General features: G+C 45.5%; 6 protein-coding genes across 6 annotated transcripts; 3 read left to right on the top strand and 3 right to left on the bottom strand.

The window, feature by feature from the left end:
* Window positions 1-26: 26 nt before the first annotated feature.
* INS49_009570 (uncharacterized protein) lies at window positions 27-1724 on the bottom strand (the record flags this gene model as incomplete). Its single annotated transcript, XM_043170300.1, has 3 exons — window positions 27-773; window positions 836-1525; window positions 1587-1724. The coding sequence occupies 3 exons, from the start codon at window positions 1722-1724 to the stop codon at window positions 27-29; spliced, it is 1575 nt and encodes a 524-aa protein (XP_043024865.1).
* Window positions 1725-3679: 1955 nt separating this feature from the next.
* Window positions 3680-5297, top strand: INS49_009569 (uncharacterized protein; the record flags this gene model as incomplete). The annotated part of the gene is made up of 6 exons (XM_043170299.1): window positions 3680-3735; window positions 3978-4147; window positions 4217-4284; window positions 4359-4437; window positions 4510-4781; window positions 4878-5297. 6 exons carry the CDS (start codon window positions 3680-3682, stop codon window positions 5295-5297), a joined length of 1065 nt encoding a protein of 354 aa, XP_043024864.1.
* Window positions 5298-6462: 1165 nt separating this feature from the next.
* Window positions 6463-7580, top strand: INS49_009568 (uncharacterized protein; the record flags this gene model as incomplete). Its single annotated transcript, XM_043170298.1, has 4 exons — window positions 6463-6469; window positions 6528-6614; window positions 6691-6962; window positions 7254-7580. 4 exons carry the CDS (start codon window positions 6463-6465, stop codon window positions 7578-7580), a joined length of 693 nt encoding a protein of 230 aa, XP_043024863.1.
* Window positions 7581-8017: 437 nt separating this feature from the next.
* On the bottom strand, window positions 8018-8801 carry INS49_009567 (uncharacterized protein; the record flags this gene model as incomplete). The annotated part of the gene is made up of 2 exons (XM_043170297.1): window positions 8018-8265; window positions 8342-8801. The coding sequence occupies 2 exons, from the start codon at window positions 8799-8801 to the stop codon at window positions 8018-8020; spliced, it is 708 nt and encodes a 235-aa protein (XP_043024862.1).
* A 3520-nt stretch (window positions 8802-12321) lies between these two features.
* On the top strand, window positions 12322-13594 carry INS49_009566 (uncharacterized protein; the record flags this gene model as incomplete). The annotated part of the gene is made up of 3 exons (XM_043170296.1): window positions 12322-12578; window positions 12824-12994; window positions 13132-13594. The coding sequence occupies 3 exons, from the start codon at window positions 12322-12324 to the stop codon at window positions 13592-13594; spliced, it is 891 nt and encodes a 296-aa protein (XP_043024861.1).
* Window positions 13595-14118: 524 nt separating this feature from the next.
* Window positions 14119-15294, bottom strand: INS49_009565 (uncharacterized protein; the record flags this gene model as incomplete). The annotated part of the gene is made up of 1 exon (XM_043170295.1): window positions 14119-15294. The coding sequence occupies one exon, from the start codon at window positions 15292-15294 to the stop codon at window positions 14119-14121; it is 1176 nt and encodes a 391-aa protein (XP_043024860.1).
* Window positions 15295-18218: the final 2924 nt, after the last annotated feature.

Genomic DNA, 18218 nt, shown 5'->3' with positions numbered 1-18218 from the left:
AGTAGTTCATGCTGGTAACTCTACACCTATAAGCCGTGTTCCTCGAGCCCCTTGTCAAGGATGTGCTGGCCCTCCTCAGACTTCGAAGTGCTGAAGGGGGACAGCTGACGGATTTGACGGCCCCAAACCATCAGGACAATCAGGAAGCAAAACGCAAACAGGGTGAAAAACGCCTGTTGGCCATAGACCCAACCAATCCCCACAGCCGCGATCCAAGGCTGGATGTAGAAGTTGATAGACAAGCCCATGAACAAGCGCATTGAATTGAGCAACAAAGTCGCCTCAACCGTGTTCGTACGGAAGCACTCACAGATGTAGTTGACCGTGGTGGGGATGCTGACGAGCGAGCCAATGGTCACGAAGAGTTGTGCAACGGCCATGACTCCCCAGTGAAGCCGGAACTGCATAGCCGCGCCGACCAGGCCCAGGCCAAGAGGCATCAGGACGAAGTTGGTAGGCCACAAGGCGTGGAGACGATACTCGGGCTTCCAGATCCCGTTGTTGCGTGCCGCGAGCCACAGAGGGATACGGTCGCTGAAGAAGTGACCGTAGACGAGGCCTATCATGAAGCCGGCCCAGTGGACAAATGTGAACGCAGCATTCTCTGTGACGGTGAAGCCGTAGAGGCCTCCGGCCTTGAGCGGCATCTGAAGCCAGACTGGTGTAAGGGCGTTGAGGGCGACGTAGAAGCCGAAGGCTATGGTGTCGAAACCAGCGATGATCAGAATGACTGGGGCGAACATTATCTTGAATGGCTGGAGAAACACTCTGCCCTGCGAGGAAGTTAGTCAACGCGTACCTGGTGTAATGCTTTTTCCAAGGCAGAGAATCTTACCATGTCACCCCAGGAAACACCAGCACCCACTTTAGACCCGAAGAAGAACGTCTCATAGCGATCTTTGAGCCAGGAATTGGGCTTGATGCGGTTGACAGCACCCGGCGTGCGGTCGTACGTCGTCTCCTCGAGGAACAGGAACACCGCGATTATCGTGAAGGCGCACAGCGCCACGGACCACCAGTACTCGACGGGCCAGTAGCTCCTGCCAGCCACAAATCCCGAGACAGTCGGGCCGAAGGAAGCGCCAAAGTTCAACGCCAGGTGGAGGAACGTGAAGGCCCTGCCTCTCTGGTGGAGGAAGTACATGTCGACCAGGTACCGCGGGCCGAGGACGCTGACGACGATGCCGAAAAAGCCGGAGAAGTAGCGGGAGACGAGGTAGGGCACGTAGTCGTCGGGCCCCGTCATCAGCGGCGCCCATATCTGGCAGCCCAGCTGCCCGAACAGGGACCAGAAGATGACCGAGGTGCGCCCGAACTTGTGGCTGAGGGGCCACCAGATGAATCCGCCGGTGGCCAGGCCTGCTGACGCCGCCGAGTTGAAGTATGTGATTTGGACGGTGGCCTTGTGGTAGAGGGCCGCCTGCTGTGTGAGGTTGAGCTGCCCGCAGAACGGGGCCGCGAAGCCGACGAAGAGGCCCAGGAAGAGAATTGCCAGATTCAGAGATTTCCTGGAGAAGGACCAGTTCTGTCGCCGCCGAGTTAGTCTCCTGATTGTGAGTGCCTCCATGAATTTCTATTGCTCTTACCAAGGGGTCCTCTGCATCGTCACTTGGACGGGGGATTAGAACAACGCCTTCATCCGTGACTTTGACAGCCTCCGCCTTGGTGAGGATCTCGAACGACTTGCTCGGCCCCGAAATGTGGTCATCCTGATGGAATGCCATTTTGCGTACCAATGATTGAATTAGGCTGTATGGGTGCGAGTGTGCAACACGAAGGAAAGAACGCTGTAGAAAATAAGCACCGGTGTAGAAGGAAAAGCAGGTGAACCAAGTTGCATCAAACCAACCACACACAAGTCACGTCCGAGCATGCTGCAAGATCTATGTCCTTCTCCGCATACTTCAATGTCAATGGAATGTCGAAGCAGCCGGCAGTTTGGAGATATAGCATGTAGAATAAGCCGACGTCGTAACCGAACGAAGGTGTCAGCATTCAGCCGGAGGGCTAGATCACTTCAGTTCATCGCGCTGACACAAGGCTGAGATTGGCGGACAGCATTACAGTAGTCCTGCAGCACCGTGGGCGAATTGCAGGATGATGACTCATGGCGATCATTTCGATCCTGTGAAGCAGTTGCGACACCAATATCAACTAGACTCGGAGTTGTTTGGAGGAGTCGCTTCGGGCCCATGGAATCGCAACTATCTGAAACCCCATGTTGAATTTTTGTCAAGGCAGCCCTGTGCGAAAGCAGACCTCGCAGATCGCCCAGCCCTATCACGGCAGAGTGATTGGCTTTACATATCTATTGCAAAGACAGCGAAGGTTTGACGAAACCGAGAAATCGGGTTGCGAACCTTGTTGAGTCGAGCTAACCCAGTAGCCCTCCCGGGGTAAACTCGCCATCGATGCCAATTCTCTGGTGCGGGATTCGGGACAAGGAACAGGCGTCCACGGCTTCCCGGGCGGCTTCCCGTCTTATGGGCGATTGTAAGTTACAGAACCCCTGACAGATCAATGGGAAGCAGATCTCTCGAACAGTACTGATTGATGGGCTTTATATCCACCAATCGCATCTAAAGCAGCGCGTAAAATTTGGGGAAGGACTGGTCTTCCACCAGCAGTCGCGCTTAAGAATGATACTCTGAACCTTTATCTAGAACGCATGAGACTGCCGTTCGTCCAATGGCAGGAGGAACCCGTCACATTCATTAACGACGCAGCTCACCTCCAAAGCATGAACAGAACCACGTGCTCCCGAGACTGTGGGCCACCAGTTTGTGGCTAGGTGGATGAGGCTCCTACAGACAGATTTACTTGGACGATGAGGGTGGATGCACGCTTGATGCTCTTCTTGTGCAGGCTTGACATGTCTTCAACTTCTACCCAGACCAGACATGGCATAATGCTAAGCTCCTTCTCGGCAGAGCTCATATTTCCAATGCCGATGCTTGACTAGTTTGACATCGGGAGTCGATTAGTGACGCGGCACGTCAAAACTTCACCTATTGGACGGAAAAACAAAACCCCTAATGCCTGGATCGTGGAAGCTAGCAGCTACCGTGGTCCAGAAACCATTGGTCCACCAACCTAATGCAGAGTTGAAACCACTTGCCTTGTGATACCAAAATTGCTCAAATTGCCCTTGTGCGAGTCGAGACTCCAACTTCGATTTGTTCCACGGGAGACGAGGAGAACAAGATGCCAAGCCAAGCTTGAGTCTAGCCTTGTGGGCTGTTTCGACCATCCGATGATTCGGCTGACATCGCAGCCTTGAGATGACCAGGGGCTTTGTACGACGGGCTGCATAGACGCAGGTCTATGGATCATGCCGCCAGATCTGAGCCAACGCGACGGGAGGTAACGTCAAGAAAACCGACAAGCTTCTGGAACAAGTTGGATGAATGCCAGCTGTCGCCTGATCATAGACACGCGAGCCTTGCACAACTCCTTTTGAGCTCCCACTTCCCGACGTGCAAACCAGGCTAAATGTTGATACAACTGATCGGGATGAGACCTGGAGAAATTTACTTACCAAATGTGGAAACCTTTTCGAATCATCCGCTGGATTCACCAGTAGCCGTTCCCTCAGATCAATTTGCTCGGTAAAGTAAAACTGCCGCAGCAAGGGAACGCATCAATGATGTGCCTTAGACGCAAACCATCGCCAGTATCAATGACCCTGAAAACTTTACATAGCATCCTGGATCTCCAGATGGCTATTCTACTACTGTGAGTACGGAGCACACATGTGAAGGCTTATTGGTATATACTGCGCCCCACCTCGACCAGAGAACTGCGACTGGCACTGCCAGCGTGCCATGCCTTTGCTGCTTCTCGGTCCTCTAGCGCTCGGTCGTTAGATGCTCTTCGTGCCTTTGATATCAGCTGGGCTGATCACTGCGCCTCAAGATGTCTTCCTCAGCCGCGGGAGGCGCCTGTCCCCCTGACATCCCGGAAGATGTCTACAACAGACAGCTTTTCGGCGTGATCCCCACGACAATCATCCTAATTCTTTCTCTGTTGACATATGGCCTGCGGATTGTTGCTCGGGTTAAGACTAGCCAAAATGTCGCTTGGGACGACTATTTGATGGGTGTTGGGTTGCTCTTGTCACTGGAACCAGCGATCTGCCAGTATCTCCGTGAGTGATCAATCTTATATTCACATGTCTTCACCAACCACACCTCAAACTAACTCACAATCGCTGCAGTTGTCGCCAATGGCCTCGGACACCATCTTTGCAATCTCCCGAAGGTCCAAGCGGCGCGTTTTGCCAGAGTATGTCTACAGATTATATGACAGGGCGCGAAGACCAACAGCATTCCTGACCATTGTCGCTGACCCACCACCAGATCAGCTTCGCTCTCCAGAGAGCCAACCAGCCTGTGCTTTGCTGTGTTAAAATATCCATCCTGATGTTCTACTTGAGAGGTAAGACACCACAGCGCAGGAGGTCCATCTCACATGTATACCTGTGCCTTGACTAACCGTTGTGGGCCTTAGTCTTCTCGACCAAAGCATACGGGCGTTTCCGGATCTGGGTGTACGTGGGCATAGCGTACACACTAATTTGGGGAATCACAACCTGGGCTGTCAACCTCACGACTTGTTACCCCATTGCGTTCTTCTATGACCGAACGATCAAAGGCGGCTCCTGCCGTGACCAGGTCGTCTCGGGCACCACGGCTGCTGTTCTGTCGCTTGTGGGAGACATTTATGTCTTGGTGTTGCCGCTTCCCGCATTGTGGCAGCTGAAGATCAACACGAGGAAGAAGGTGGCAGTCGTCGGGATCTTCCTGCTCGGAAGTTTGTGAGTGACCTTTGGACACTAATACTCCAGTCGTCATACTTCAGCTAAAGTTATACTATAGTGGCTGTGTGTGGCCTCCGTCATCCGAATCACGGAGATCCTCAAGTTCGTCCCCTCGGACGGGAGCTACACCCAAGTCTACGCGACGACCTGGACCACCCTCGAGCAAGGCGTCGCCATCATCAGCGGAAACCTACCCCTGCTGGGCCCCCTTTTCCGCAGCTTCTTTGCCAGCAAAGGCAACACGATGGCCAACTCATACGGGATGTCAAGAGGCATGACGTCTCGGACGGCTGGTACGAGGGCCAGTCGCCTGGGCTTCCGGAATGATGGCCCGGTGAACATCACCAAGATCAGCGCTTCATCACCTAGACTGTTCACCTTTGAGAGGCTTGACGATGATGAGGCCAGCATCTACGGGGGTGGGATGGATGACAAGTCAATTATTGTGAAGAAGCAGGTTGAAGTCAGCGTTACATGAGGACTTGTTCTATGCACACACATCATGTCCCCTACAAGCAAATCCATTCTATTCTCAGCGTTGGCACACTAGGCATCGAGGCTATTCAACAAAGCCATAACTTCAAGTCCAGTCGACGTGCGCACCATTTGATAGTATTGAGGTGTCAATATCGTAACCACAAATTATTGCAAAGAATTCGGAGATTCGCACCTGCAAAAACAGAGGGTACATCGTCAGGACGAAACCGACACCCGTGCCCAATTCGCACACCCAAATACCCACACGCCTCAACATTTATTAGCAGATGACCTGCGACACGGATAATTCAACCACGGATTCAATTTCACTTCGCCTTAATAATATTAATACAAGGATGTAAAACATGAAGTTGATCAAACAAAAAGTAAATACCATGTAAATGTGTCGTTCGGAATCTATCGTCTCAGTCCGCAATCATCTATACCAATGTAGATAAAACCCAAATTCATAGCAGCGCTTGACCTTAATCCGTGGGTGCCAGGTATCTCAATGTTGTTCGGCTCCAGAGTTCGTTCCCACTCATCTGAAACTCGAGGCCACGCACGTAAGTTCTCAAAACTGGCGAATTCTTCCCTGACAACAGCCCAGCCACCAGACTCTGGTGCTTCAGGTTCCCACTCCCTGCACAGCTGATACAGTACTCGCTTCGCTGCCCCGATGTCAATCTTAGCCTCTTCAAGTTTGGCGTCGAGACTTACGGCAAGGAGAGGGATGCGGATAAGTGGCCGAGTGGTGGGGGTCCACGATGAAAAGGAGCGTTGGAATGGGCGTGTGATACTCACACTGGGGGGAGACTTACGCCGAGCTTGAGGATCTTATTGCGGACTTGCGGCCGTTCTGACTCGGCCGGGAGAATTTTCGTTTGAGAAGGGCCCAGCAGGCAGCGACGGACTTCCGGAGGTCATCCTGACCGCGGGCTGAGTATGCACATGTAGGATAGCATTATATCGGGTACTTCCTGCTTGGGTTGGCCGATCCTGGATCTTGCCGACTACCAATAGGCATGCTCCCATCCGCACCAACAGATTGCGTTTCCCTGCCTCGCTTCCAGACGTCTCGCATGGGTTAACTCACTTCAATGAATAATCAACGTCCAGCCTCATCGAACTGAGAAGCTGCTTCTTGACGCGAATCCCCATGATACATGAACCGTACGCGTTGCCGCTCGTCCAGTTCAACTCTGCTCCTCAGTATCTAGAATTCGAACAGCCTCTGCATCCAAAACGGTCAAACTCGACTTCAACCTCGAGCGGGATGTGCCCGAGCTGAACGGCAAGGTGCTGCTGACCACCGGTGGTAAGCATGCCCAGGACCATGTAGACTAGATGCCTCCCTTGTTTCAAGCGTCGGTCTAACGCTCCGTGTGCTGCAGGTACCAATGGCCTCGGGGCCGCCGCAGCTAAGATGCTCGCGAGCCGCCACCCGGCCAAGATCTACATCACCGGCCGCAACCAAGCCGCGGCTCAGCAGACCATCGACAGCATCAAGTCCAGCACTGGTAGTGCCACCCAGCTGGAATGGATTCGCTGCGACCACGCAAATCTCGCCACCGTCAAGGAAGCCGCAGAGAAGATTTTGGCGAAGGAGTCCCGCCTCGATGTGCTCATGGCCAACGCGGGAATCATGGCCCTCCCCCGGGGGCTTGTAAGTTACCCATTCCCCTGTTTCCCTGCACCCGCTCCGTCCTGTCTTTGTGGTCCTAGTTGCTCAGATGGCCCGCCCTGGATGTGCCGTCGACGGATTGAGGTGGAGCTACGCTCCTAAATAAAAGACCATGTTCACCAAGGCGTGGACCGCTGCTCCTGGCAACGCGTGGACCCAGGACCACCGTGGTCGGAGAAGTTCAGGAACACTTGTCTCCCTAGATATTTGTCTCCCCAGATATTCCCTTTTTCACGTATATCTCTTCGTGCTGATTTGAGACCTGCCACAAAGACATCCGACGGGTACGAGCTCCATTTTGGAATCAACCATCTCGCCCACGCCCTCTTGATTCGGAAACTACTCCCGTTACTCCAGAAGACGGCCAAGACACATCTCGAGGCTCGCATCATTCCACTGTGTTGCTTGATCGCAGAGATCCTTGAGGGAAAGGCACCGAGGATCTATGGCTTGGTTTGGAAGATTGGAGTCTTCTATGGCAAGGTGAAATATCTCACATACGAGATGGTCCGGCTGGGCTATGTGCTTACAGGTCTCGAAGCAGAAGAGTACCTCCAGACAGTCACAGAGGAAGCTAAAGAGATGACCATGACTGCCTAGGTAGAGTAGACTAGATACGGATACCTCTCCTGGATCTTAAAAAAGGAACTAAATCAGTGTTCCTAGGTATATATTTATGGGACTTCAAATATAAAAGTTCCTTCTACTAGCGCTACCTTCCTTTGTATCTTACCTTTTGAGACGAGTTGTACAGCTAGATTATAAATGAGAACCATAGCTACTTTCTTGATGAATGTTGGTGTTAGAACTTCTCTACTCGGATATAGATGAGTCCTGAGTAAAGCAATTTAAGGTAGTTAAGGAGATTATAGCAGTAGGGAACGAATTCTTCCGATGACCTACCAGGAGTCAATACCTATCTTGTTACTATACCCACTGACCCAGAAAAATAGTGGTCGGCGAAGTACAAAACACTACGCAACTCTAACGAAGCAACCCTGAAAACTGACAGAATGATTTCCGAATGGCGTGGCCTCTTATGAGGCGATAGCATAGGTCATGAGGGCTCGGTAGACCTCTCCCGGCCCGCCCTCTTCAGAATCGTCCAGTACAAGCTCCTTCTCGGTGCGAAACCCAAGCCGTCGGTACAACCCGACGCCGGGACGAAATGCCGTAACGTAGACGTCGAGGCCAATCTTCTTGGCCTCTTTCAGACCGCTCGCAACCAGGTGCGTGGCGATGCCTCTGCCCTGGTTGTCTGGATGCACTGCCAAGTAGTCCAGCTCTGTACGATAAAGCCAGCGTGTTAGTGCATCGTGCATGGTCTAGGTGACTCGCCGGATAACGGGGAGATCACTTACGGATGTATCTCTTCTTGGACAGAATCTCATTCTCGGCCTTCTGGACCGGACTTATCGGCCCATCAGTCGTGTCGCCAGTGCTCCAATCGGCCATCGAGGCAAGGCGGCGGAAGAAAGCTTCATCGTCTTCGCTGACCGCCGGAGTTACGGCTTCAGGCCAGACAGACGCGTCAAAATCGGCCGGGAGGATCCATCGCACGTACCCAACGATGCGACCAGTATCGGGGTGGACGGCTTTCAAATGGCGTTTAGTCTCGCGCCTAGTCAACAAGTTATTCGGGAAGCGCTTGGCAATCTGAATCACATGGTATTCGAGAGTGCGGTTCGGCCAATTCAGACGGAAATGCGGATCAGCCCAGAAGGCAGGGAGGTTGTTGGCGGCGAGCGCATCGCCGTCGGCCACTGTGCAGCCCGAGATGATGTACTCTTTGGTGCTGGTCAATTGCGTCTTGTTCGACATTTCAGAACACGGAATATCTACACAGAAAGCGCCAAGTCGTTCATGAGGGTGCAGGTGCGTGAAGGGAAAGCTCAAAACGAAGGATTCGACAGGCAAAGTCCTGGATATCAAACGGTACTCTAGATCATCTGCAGCTCGGAATTCGGCTAGACTACATATGTCCCGTTGCACCAACTCACCGAGATTTGATTACGAGAAAACCGACGGGAGCGAGAACATGAAGCCGTCTCGCTTAAACGGGCCTGTGTTATGCAATGTCATCCCCGCTACAAGGGAAAGCTCGCTTTATCGAAATACACATCTCGCCCCGCTTCAATCCAGAATCCGACAGCTGCCCGCAAGTCATCGACCATTGTAGCCGGCCCGCAAACTACCACGGCTACTCCCTCGTCGGAATCTTCCTCAAACATTTCGTCGACCTCTGATTGAAGATCAGGTCGCGCGGGACTCATTGCCGCGTCTCTAAAGATGTCTTCCGTCCCAACACCTATCGGTCATTTCTCGACCTCGTTCTCCGCAAGAATTGACGAAATATCGCCCAGTTGCTTGGAGGACTCCAATCCCGGTGCTTCGTTGCCACCGTCGCTCACGTGTAAGCCTCGTTCGCCCCTCGTTACAAACAAGCGAACCTTACAGTTATCGGCAACATCACTCGCAGAATCGCGCAAAATGTTTTCTGCCCACATCAGCTCGCTTGCCTCGCGAACCGCCCAAAGAAGTCTCACCGGGGTCGATGAACTAGCAGTTCGGATATGGCGGTAAAGAGGCAGGATGGCGGTAGCTCCCACACCGCCGGCCAGCAGAAGCACCCAATCAAAATATTGCAGCTGCTTGACAACGCTCGCATCATTACCATACGGACCGTCAACACCGATAGATACGGCTGTCAATGCTGCCGACGCCTGCAGACTCGCCAAACTGCCAAGCGAGGTGGTCGCCGGACCATGCATTTGACGGGCGACAAAGGTGAGCTCTCCAAGGTCTGGGTTTACCGACGCCACGGTGAAAGGATTGGATACAAATGATGCAGGCTGGAGCTGCGGAAGGAATGCCGACCGGGCGTACCACCCTCTCGGTCGTGCCTTTGTGGAGTCGACCCGGCTTGCGGAATGCTCAAGTAGTTACGCGTGCGATCCGACAGCCTCCTTGCCCAATTGACACACCGCACGTGTAAGGAGGCGGGGTCATCAAATGGAACGGTAGACTACCTACCAGGGGGAGGGGGGGTTTTTGTTAACATCACACCACGATGTCAATGGAATAGCGATATAATAGTGACATGCAATCAAGGTTCTGATATGCTTTTTTTGTGTGTATATTGCATTATTTACACGTTACTAATATATAAACATTCCTAATATATTGTAATATTATGTTAATCTTAATATTATGTTAACTCTTAATATAGGGGTAAAAAAAAAACTCTTTTTTTTCTTTATTCCTAACTTAATTAATTATTTATTCTTTACTAGCTTAACTATTTATTATAAAAGGATTTATAAAACTATGGAAATATTTAAAAATAGAATTAAGTTTAAAGTTAATAAAGTTTAAATTAAAGCTTTTAATATAAAATTATAATGATATTAGCTAATATATAATTAAGCTAATATAAAGTTAATATTAATATAATTTAAAGCTTTGATATAATTTGGTTTTAATAATATTTTAATAGCATTTCGCTAGTATTATATTATATTTTTAAAATTTTGTTTAGATGTCAAAACATAATTACATTGCGTAACCCATACAAAGACCCCCCCTCCCCCTGGTAGGTAAACTGTGGCATAATGCTGTTGGCAAGTCTGATGGCCAAATGCATGGTAATGTATCTCTGTATGCATATCCCATGTCTTTAGGATCCGCCACCGGCGAACCACCTCAGAATTCGCTGTCCCTTCTGAGCTTTGCTTTTCAGTTTGGGATCCTTAGATGCCCGTTCCAGTATCACATAGTTACTCAGTACAAACAGACACAACTTTTTCGAGCTCCTCAGCTTTCGAGTTGCTCCTGGAGCCTCGATGGTGACAGGACGGATAGCTGCCCTCTAAGCCAAAGCGGCATTCAATACCTTGCCAACCCCCCATGTTTCCACGTCTTCATCGGCGATTTCACTAAGGCAATTAGTGCTGGAGAAGTCACCGGTCGTGATAAAAATTTGAAAAATTGCATTTTCTTCATGACTCTTGCCGTCAAAGTTCCAGAACCGGCAGAGATATTCATCGAATGGATTCGTGACGGTCGCACTATACGTGCCTTTTTCTTTTTCAACGAGTGATGGCTATCAGCTACAGGAAAAAGTAACATAGTTGGAGAAAACTTCTATCAGATGCAGGAACTATGCGGCAATATTTCTTCAATCCCACTAAAATGATCCGGTGTGAAGGAGATTCTAGGGCGCGCCCATTGGTATCTCGAAAGTGGTGACTGTGACATGCCTCGTTGGCGATTTGGGCAGGTTAGGACTGTCGCGGCCCTCGACTCAGACACTCTTTGGCGTTGCGTTCAGTGGTTCCCACCCAGTGGAAAGGAAAAGGGTTGAAAAGAAGACCAGAAAGATATCGGAACTATATTTGTGATGCCTAAAATCTTGCCTTTCTCTATACTGCAACCTGATCGGTGTCTGATATTCGGCATTTGAGATGGATTTGCTACTTACTCAGGTCCGATCGGCATGTCGCTTTTGACTCACGGCCTGGAGACCGAGAAGCGAGGTCCCCATGTCGCCTGCCATTGCAATTAAGGCTCCTGAGCACGACCATGATCACAATGCAATGAACTGCTTGTGGCCTTGAACTGTTACGCCTCACTATGCAAACAAGCGGCCTGAGTATAACCCCGATCTCATCCAAAGCCGGCGAAACCTAAAGGCCCCAACCAGGGCTAGTGAAATGCATCTGAATCCGATAGTCTCTATGTGCATGATGCCATTTCAGGAGGTGCTGAAGCACTACCTACATATCGAAATATTGTTTCTCTTTTCCACCCCCGGCTAGGCCAAGAACCGGCAGGGAATCCCAGTCAAATAATCCGGCTACGCGACAACGAAAGAGAATCTCGGCCCATGACGCCACAGATGAACATCTTTTGCACAACCCGACCTCTGAGCTCAGAGCTCATCCCTCACTGTCAGGGGGAAGCAAATCCCGAGAAGTGGGTTCGGCCTCGCTTTGAATGTGTTTAGAGACTTGCAACACTGCCTTGATGTCATATACACCTGATAACTCCATTGTTAAATCCCTATTCGGCATGACTTCGCGGCAAACGTAGCAGTCTCCGGTCCTAATCGCCGGGTTCATTCCGAGAATTTCCACAGATAGCATGACTACTACCAACCTCCAAGAAAGCAGATGCAGTTCTAGATGACATCTCAACGTTCGTCACTACGACGGAGGGACCGATAAGCCGCCGCGTCCAGATGGACGTGTCGAGTATATAAATCCTCGAACTGCCCATGAGCCTAGATAGATCATCATCCTCTCAACTATTGTCGAATTCGTCCTCAAACTATAGACAAACCATGCACGTGTCTCTAATTCTTTGTCTCACTGGTGTGGCCTGTGCCAATGGCTTCTCCTTCAGCAGTGGCTCCGACAACTTCACCGTTGCTCTCGTTCGAGCGCCTCCGGCAATTTATCCCTATCCTCAGCCGAGTCTGGACTGGAAAGGGTTGAAACATGATATAAATGCCAGCGTCGAACTTGGAGTTCAATATATCGAGCAGGCTGCGTCACAAGGCGCAGACCTCGTAGCTTTTCCTGAGCTCTGGTTCCCAGGGTAAGCGCATCATCGCGGACTTTCTGTTCCTCAAGAATTGAGAAGCACTTGAAATTCTCATTTGGGAGTATCTCATTAATTACTTGCCGATCAGGTATCCCACCGGTGTTTTAGAAGGCAACATCTCGTGGCTTGGTACGCCGACCAGTCTCTCAGTATCAATAGCACACAATGAAACCGATTGGTGGGAGCTGCTCAGCAAAATGGGATTTGGGTGGCACTTGGATTCTCACTGAGAGATGAAGACTACATCTATATGGCACAAGCCTCATCGACTCAGGCGGACAGGTCATCCAGATCCGCAGGAAGCTTCGCCCATCCGGGGGCGAACGTACAATCTTTAGCAACGGAACCGTCGACGAACTCAAGGTCTTTCAGACCCAATTTGGTCGACTTGGCCTCCTGGAATATTGGGAGTAAGCATCAATCTCATTCCGCATCGGCGCCAGGAGAGACTCGAATCCTCGAAGCCTTCCCTGCCCACCAACCACGCAGCTGCAATGTAGCAAATTCGGACCCTGAAGACCCTGCTGACGCGCGCTAAAACTGCCAGGCATATGCATCCGCCCATGACTTTTGCCATGCAATCCCAAAATGAGAACCTGCACATAGCCGCCTTCCCCTTCACTCCGGATCTCGGCGTGGACACCTCCCTCGAAAGCACCGAGAACAGCATGGCCGGAGCTCGATACTACGCCATCACCGGCCAGACTTGGACCTTCGTGCCCTCTGTCGGCACCGCTGCTGTGTTCTCACCAAACGGAACGATCGTCACGCAGATTCAAGCCACTGAAGAGTACCCTGCCCGGCCCATCATTTATCACTCGGTCAACACGACCAGCTTCAGCGACACGCCTGCGTACAATGTCAACGGGGAGTTCTCCTGGCCGCAAATGCAGCAGATCAGCGAGACCTATCCGGACTACATACCTCATGTTGTGGGCAACTTCACCCTCAGGAGGCTCAACTCTGTCGAGCAGATGAAGAAGACGGGTCCAATCCCGCTGAACTATTGAAACTTGAGGCGTATTGGTAGTCAAACTTCTTGAGTTCGCATAAGCCCTTTGGAAGTTTTAAACTCAGTTCCTACGAATGTTTTTGGTATTGCCACCTGCATTGAGTCATCGACCGAACGTTATGGCTTCCATACGCGTGTGACGGATTTGTCTTTGTCTTTCTGGACGACATATTCTACTAACTTCAAGTAATGTCAGCATTATCAGAAGCAAATATGGCTTCAATTCCAGTAACGTAGAGAAAATTCATTCCAGGTTGTACACCACTAGATTATATAGCATAGAATGGACTCTAAATGAGTTGTCGGGCTCTACATTGGTTTTGACGACAGATCACTTAATTGCCATCTTCCAACACCTTCAATTAATGCCATGTCACGTAATTCACAGATATGTTCGCCTTTGGGAAGCGATATGATCTTGCTGCTATATTATGCACCACTTGGGTCATCATCGTATATCCGCACACCACTAAGTTAAGGTGCTTCTAGATTTGAGACCATATTTGACGAGATCTGCCTGACTTAGTGAATAACATATGATCTGACCCTTTTGCCCACAGCATCCTTGTTGCATTCCTCGACTGCTCTTCCGTCCATATATCCGTGAATGTAAACGTCACCAATGAAACGGTACTCGTCGCCCTCGCGCCGCAAGACCACAGGCGTGCTGCACCCTAGCGGTACGACAACAACATCGTCTTGTGTCATGAGCCCCGTGCCCATACCAACTCGTTTCTCATCGGTGATGCACAGGCACCGGCACATCATCTTCGACCCGAAGTTCTTCTGTAGGAATAGCCGCCGCTCTCCAGGGTCCATCTTGAAGCCGCTGCGGATGTCGACGTACTGCTCTAGCTCATCATCCATGTGAAGCTTGGGGAGGTCATTGCGTATTGTGGACGCGAAGATGTGGTAGCAGGTATCCATCCAAGCCTCTGTCGTCTCTTCGCCTTCTGGTGTGGGGCGAAGGCTGAGCGCTAAGCAGAATCTCTGTTTCACCCACCTCAGGAAATGCTCTGTTCCACCATCAAAGAAGTGTGAAAGAGAGGCTCTCCACTGTAAAAAGGCCATGAGGTAGTCTTTCACGGTGCATTGCGTACCCACAGCAGTTCCGTGCTCCTTGATACTTCCCAACGGTATGGCCGATATCCTCAGCTTGCCCCTCTCCATGAATTCGACATCAGCTCGTGATTTTCCAGATGCCGAGAAGGTATTACTTCTTGCAATTGGCGAGGAACACCAAAGGTGAGACCAATCAGGTACCCAACTTGGCAAGTTGTTATTGTTGGTGTAGGTTGGGAAGTGAATCGCTTCGAACAGAATATCCAAAGATTTGGTCTTCTCCACGACGGTCCGGAAAACATTGATGTACACGTCTTTAACCGCAATGCTATAGTCGACCTTGATCTCATTGCGAATCCTCTCAGTGAGGACGCCAAGTATACCAAAGACTTTGTCCTTGGGGTCGGAGCTCCGCTTTCTGCGACAAGTGCGCAGGACCGCGAGAAGATCTTGGAACACCACACGGTCAGAGAGACTTTCGCTCTCTGTGAACTTGGCCGGAGTTCCAACACCTTCGAGGCTGCCGGGGCCTTCATCAACCAAGGCCTTGGTGTAGCTTCCAAATGGTGTGGAACAAAAGCGACGCCGCAATTGCACGGCAATTGTGGTACCTATATAATTTAATACACCCCCCATTTTAGGCAGAATCCAACTGGCCGAAATGTATCCCAAGACGCAGTTAATATTACATATAAGGGTTAAACTTAAAACCTTTTTATAAATTAATATTACTAAAGTAAGAGAATATAAGGCTAGCGTGGTTATTAATGAAAGATATCCTAGGGTTTTAACCGCTAGGCTAATAAACCAGGCTTATAATTATAAAAGGCTATAAGTATTATAAGGGGTTTAAAAGCATAATTATAAAAGCATTTCTTTCCTAAGAATAGTTTAAAAGAAGGAAATAAAAGAAATTTAGCTATTTAAGCATTTTAAAAAGTAGTTATAAATTAAAGTTAGGGATATATATGCAATACACCCCTTAGTTAAAAGGCAATTCTTACCTTATTAATTACCTTACTTTTTTAAGCAATTAATTTATACTTAAAAATATTAATTATAGCCCATTAAGTAATTAATTATTTAATTTTTCTTATAATATATATACTTTATTACTTAAATTTTAATTGCTTATAACCCTATAATATAACTTATAATTAATAATTAAACCTCTTTTTTAAACTTTTTAATTAAATTTATATTTAAAAATACTTATTTTTATTTATTTTAAATATCTTTTTAATTATATTAAAGATAATTAAAAGTAATAAAAAATAAGCTTTTAAGCCTTAAATTATTTTACTTTTTTATATTTTTAAGGTTTAAAAGAAGAAATATAAATATATTTAAATTAATAAAGAGCTTATTAATAAAGATAACAAAAGCTTTAATGCTTTTATTAAAATATTATTAAATAATATACCTAAAAGTAAGTTTCTTAATTAATTTAAAAATTAATTTTAAAGCGTATATTAATTTTTAATATAACTTTAAAGAATCTTTAAGTATATATAAATAGCTTAAAGCTTAAGATAAAATGCTTTTTTAAGAAAAAGGTTAAAATAAAGTATAAAAAAAAAAGAAAAATATAAAAAAGCTTAAGAAAATTAATAAGCATTATATTCCTTATCTTTTTTATATTAAGAGTTTTATATATAGCTATAATAATAATTTTTATATAAATTATAATAATAAAGGTAATTATTATTATTATTATATTTAAGGTAATTCTTATAAGCTATTTTTAATATTTCTTTTATTATTTATACTTTATCTTTATTATATTTAATTTAACAATTCTTTAATATTTAAAAAGTTTTAATATATTTAAAAAGAGGCCTTAAATATATATAAGTATAAGGAGTTTAATTTTACTTGCATTAATTGCATTTTTATAATTCCTTTTAATACTTAAAAGATCTTTACCTTATAATAATAACTTTTAAAGATTATAAAAAGTAAATATAAAGATATAATAAAGCGCCTTAAAGCTTAAATTATAATTATTTTAAAGTAGCATAATAAGGTTAATATAAAAACTTAAAAGCTTTAAAATTAGGTTATTAATAATATAAAAATTATAAAAAAGTATAAAAATTATATTATTATTATAATTAAGTATTTTAATTTTAAGGGTAATATTAAAAAGTAAATATTATTAAATTTTAATTTAAAATTATAATTAGGAATTTAATTAAAGATTAAAAAAGTTTTTTAAAAAAGTTAAGAGGTTATTGCAATAATTAAAAAAAGGTTTTAAATTAATTAATATATTATTATAAAGATTAAAAGGTAATTTTTAATTATAAAATAGTTTTTATATAAAAATTGCATTATAGTTTTTAAAAAGTATAGTTTTTAAGATTTTTAATAAAAACTTAATAATAAAAATAATTAATAAATAAATTAATTCTTTTTTACTACTTTCTTTATATTTTAAAGATTTAAAAAAGCTTAAAATATTTAAATTAAGTATATAATAAAATTTTAATAAGTTTATTTATAAGTATTTTTTTAATTTTTAAGTATATAATATTAAAGGTATTTTTTTTAAATTCTTATTTTAATTATATTTACTAAATATTTATATACTTAAGCCTTATTTTTAATTATTTATGCTTATTAATAATTAAGTATATAATTATTTAATTATTGCAATAAATAATTTAAGGCTTGCTTAAATTTAAAGTTATGTTTTTAAATAAGCATTTTAAAGCCATTATTTCTTTAGCTATAAGCTTTAAAGCTAATAATTTAACCTTGGTAGTTAAAGTAAAAATGGTTACTTATTTATATGCTTTTTAATATATAGGGCTCTTAAAAAGGGTTATTATATACCCTTGGAAAGATCTTTAATCCTCCTTATTATTAATAAATAAAGCATTTTTAGTTATTAAAAGCGCTTAAGCTTCTTAATTCTCTTTAAATTATAGTTTATGGAATTAAGTAGCATATAAATATTAAATCGCATGGTTTACTGCCTTAAGGTAACTTAAACCTAGGTTTATAAGGAATCTTAATAATATAAAGTAAAGGAATGCTATATTTAGGCATATTATAATTATTATATAAAGAATAGAATTAACTTTTTCCTAAAACTCTTAAATTTTTTATTTTAAGGCTTGTTTAGAAAAAGGCTTAAGCTTTTTTTAAGTATTAAAGTAAATGGTAAGAAGTTTTCGCTCCTTAATAAGTTATATTTATCTACTATTTTTTTAATATATAAGTTGTGAAAAAGCGTTATGGTATGCTTTTCCTAGTTTCTAAGAATTTATATGCTTAAGAATTATTAAGCCTCCCCTTAGTCCTTTATTTTGTATGCGGACTTAATTCCGTTTTTAATCCTCGTAAAGGATTTGCGTTTATCCTTGGGATATGTGGAATAAAAGCAATGCTGCAATTGCATGGTAATTATAATACCTATATACTTTAATACACCCCTTATTTTAAGCAAAATCTAACTAGCTAAAATATATACCAAAATGCAATTAATATTATATATAAAGATTAAACTTAAAATTCTTTTATAAATTAATATTATTAAAGTAAGAAAATATAAG

This window comes from Diaporthe citri (genome assembly GCF_014595645.1).
Source record: "Diaporthe citri strain NFHF-8-4 chromosome Unknown scaffold_4, whole genome shotgun sequence".
Taxonomy (NCBI): Eukaryota; Fungi; Ascomycota; class Sordariomycetes; order Diaporthales; family Diaporthaceae; genus Diaporthe; species Diaporthe citri.
The sequence above is the reverse complement of the archived record's forward strand: the minus strand, read 5'-3'. Positions and strand labels throughout refer to the sequence as shown.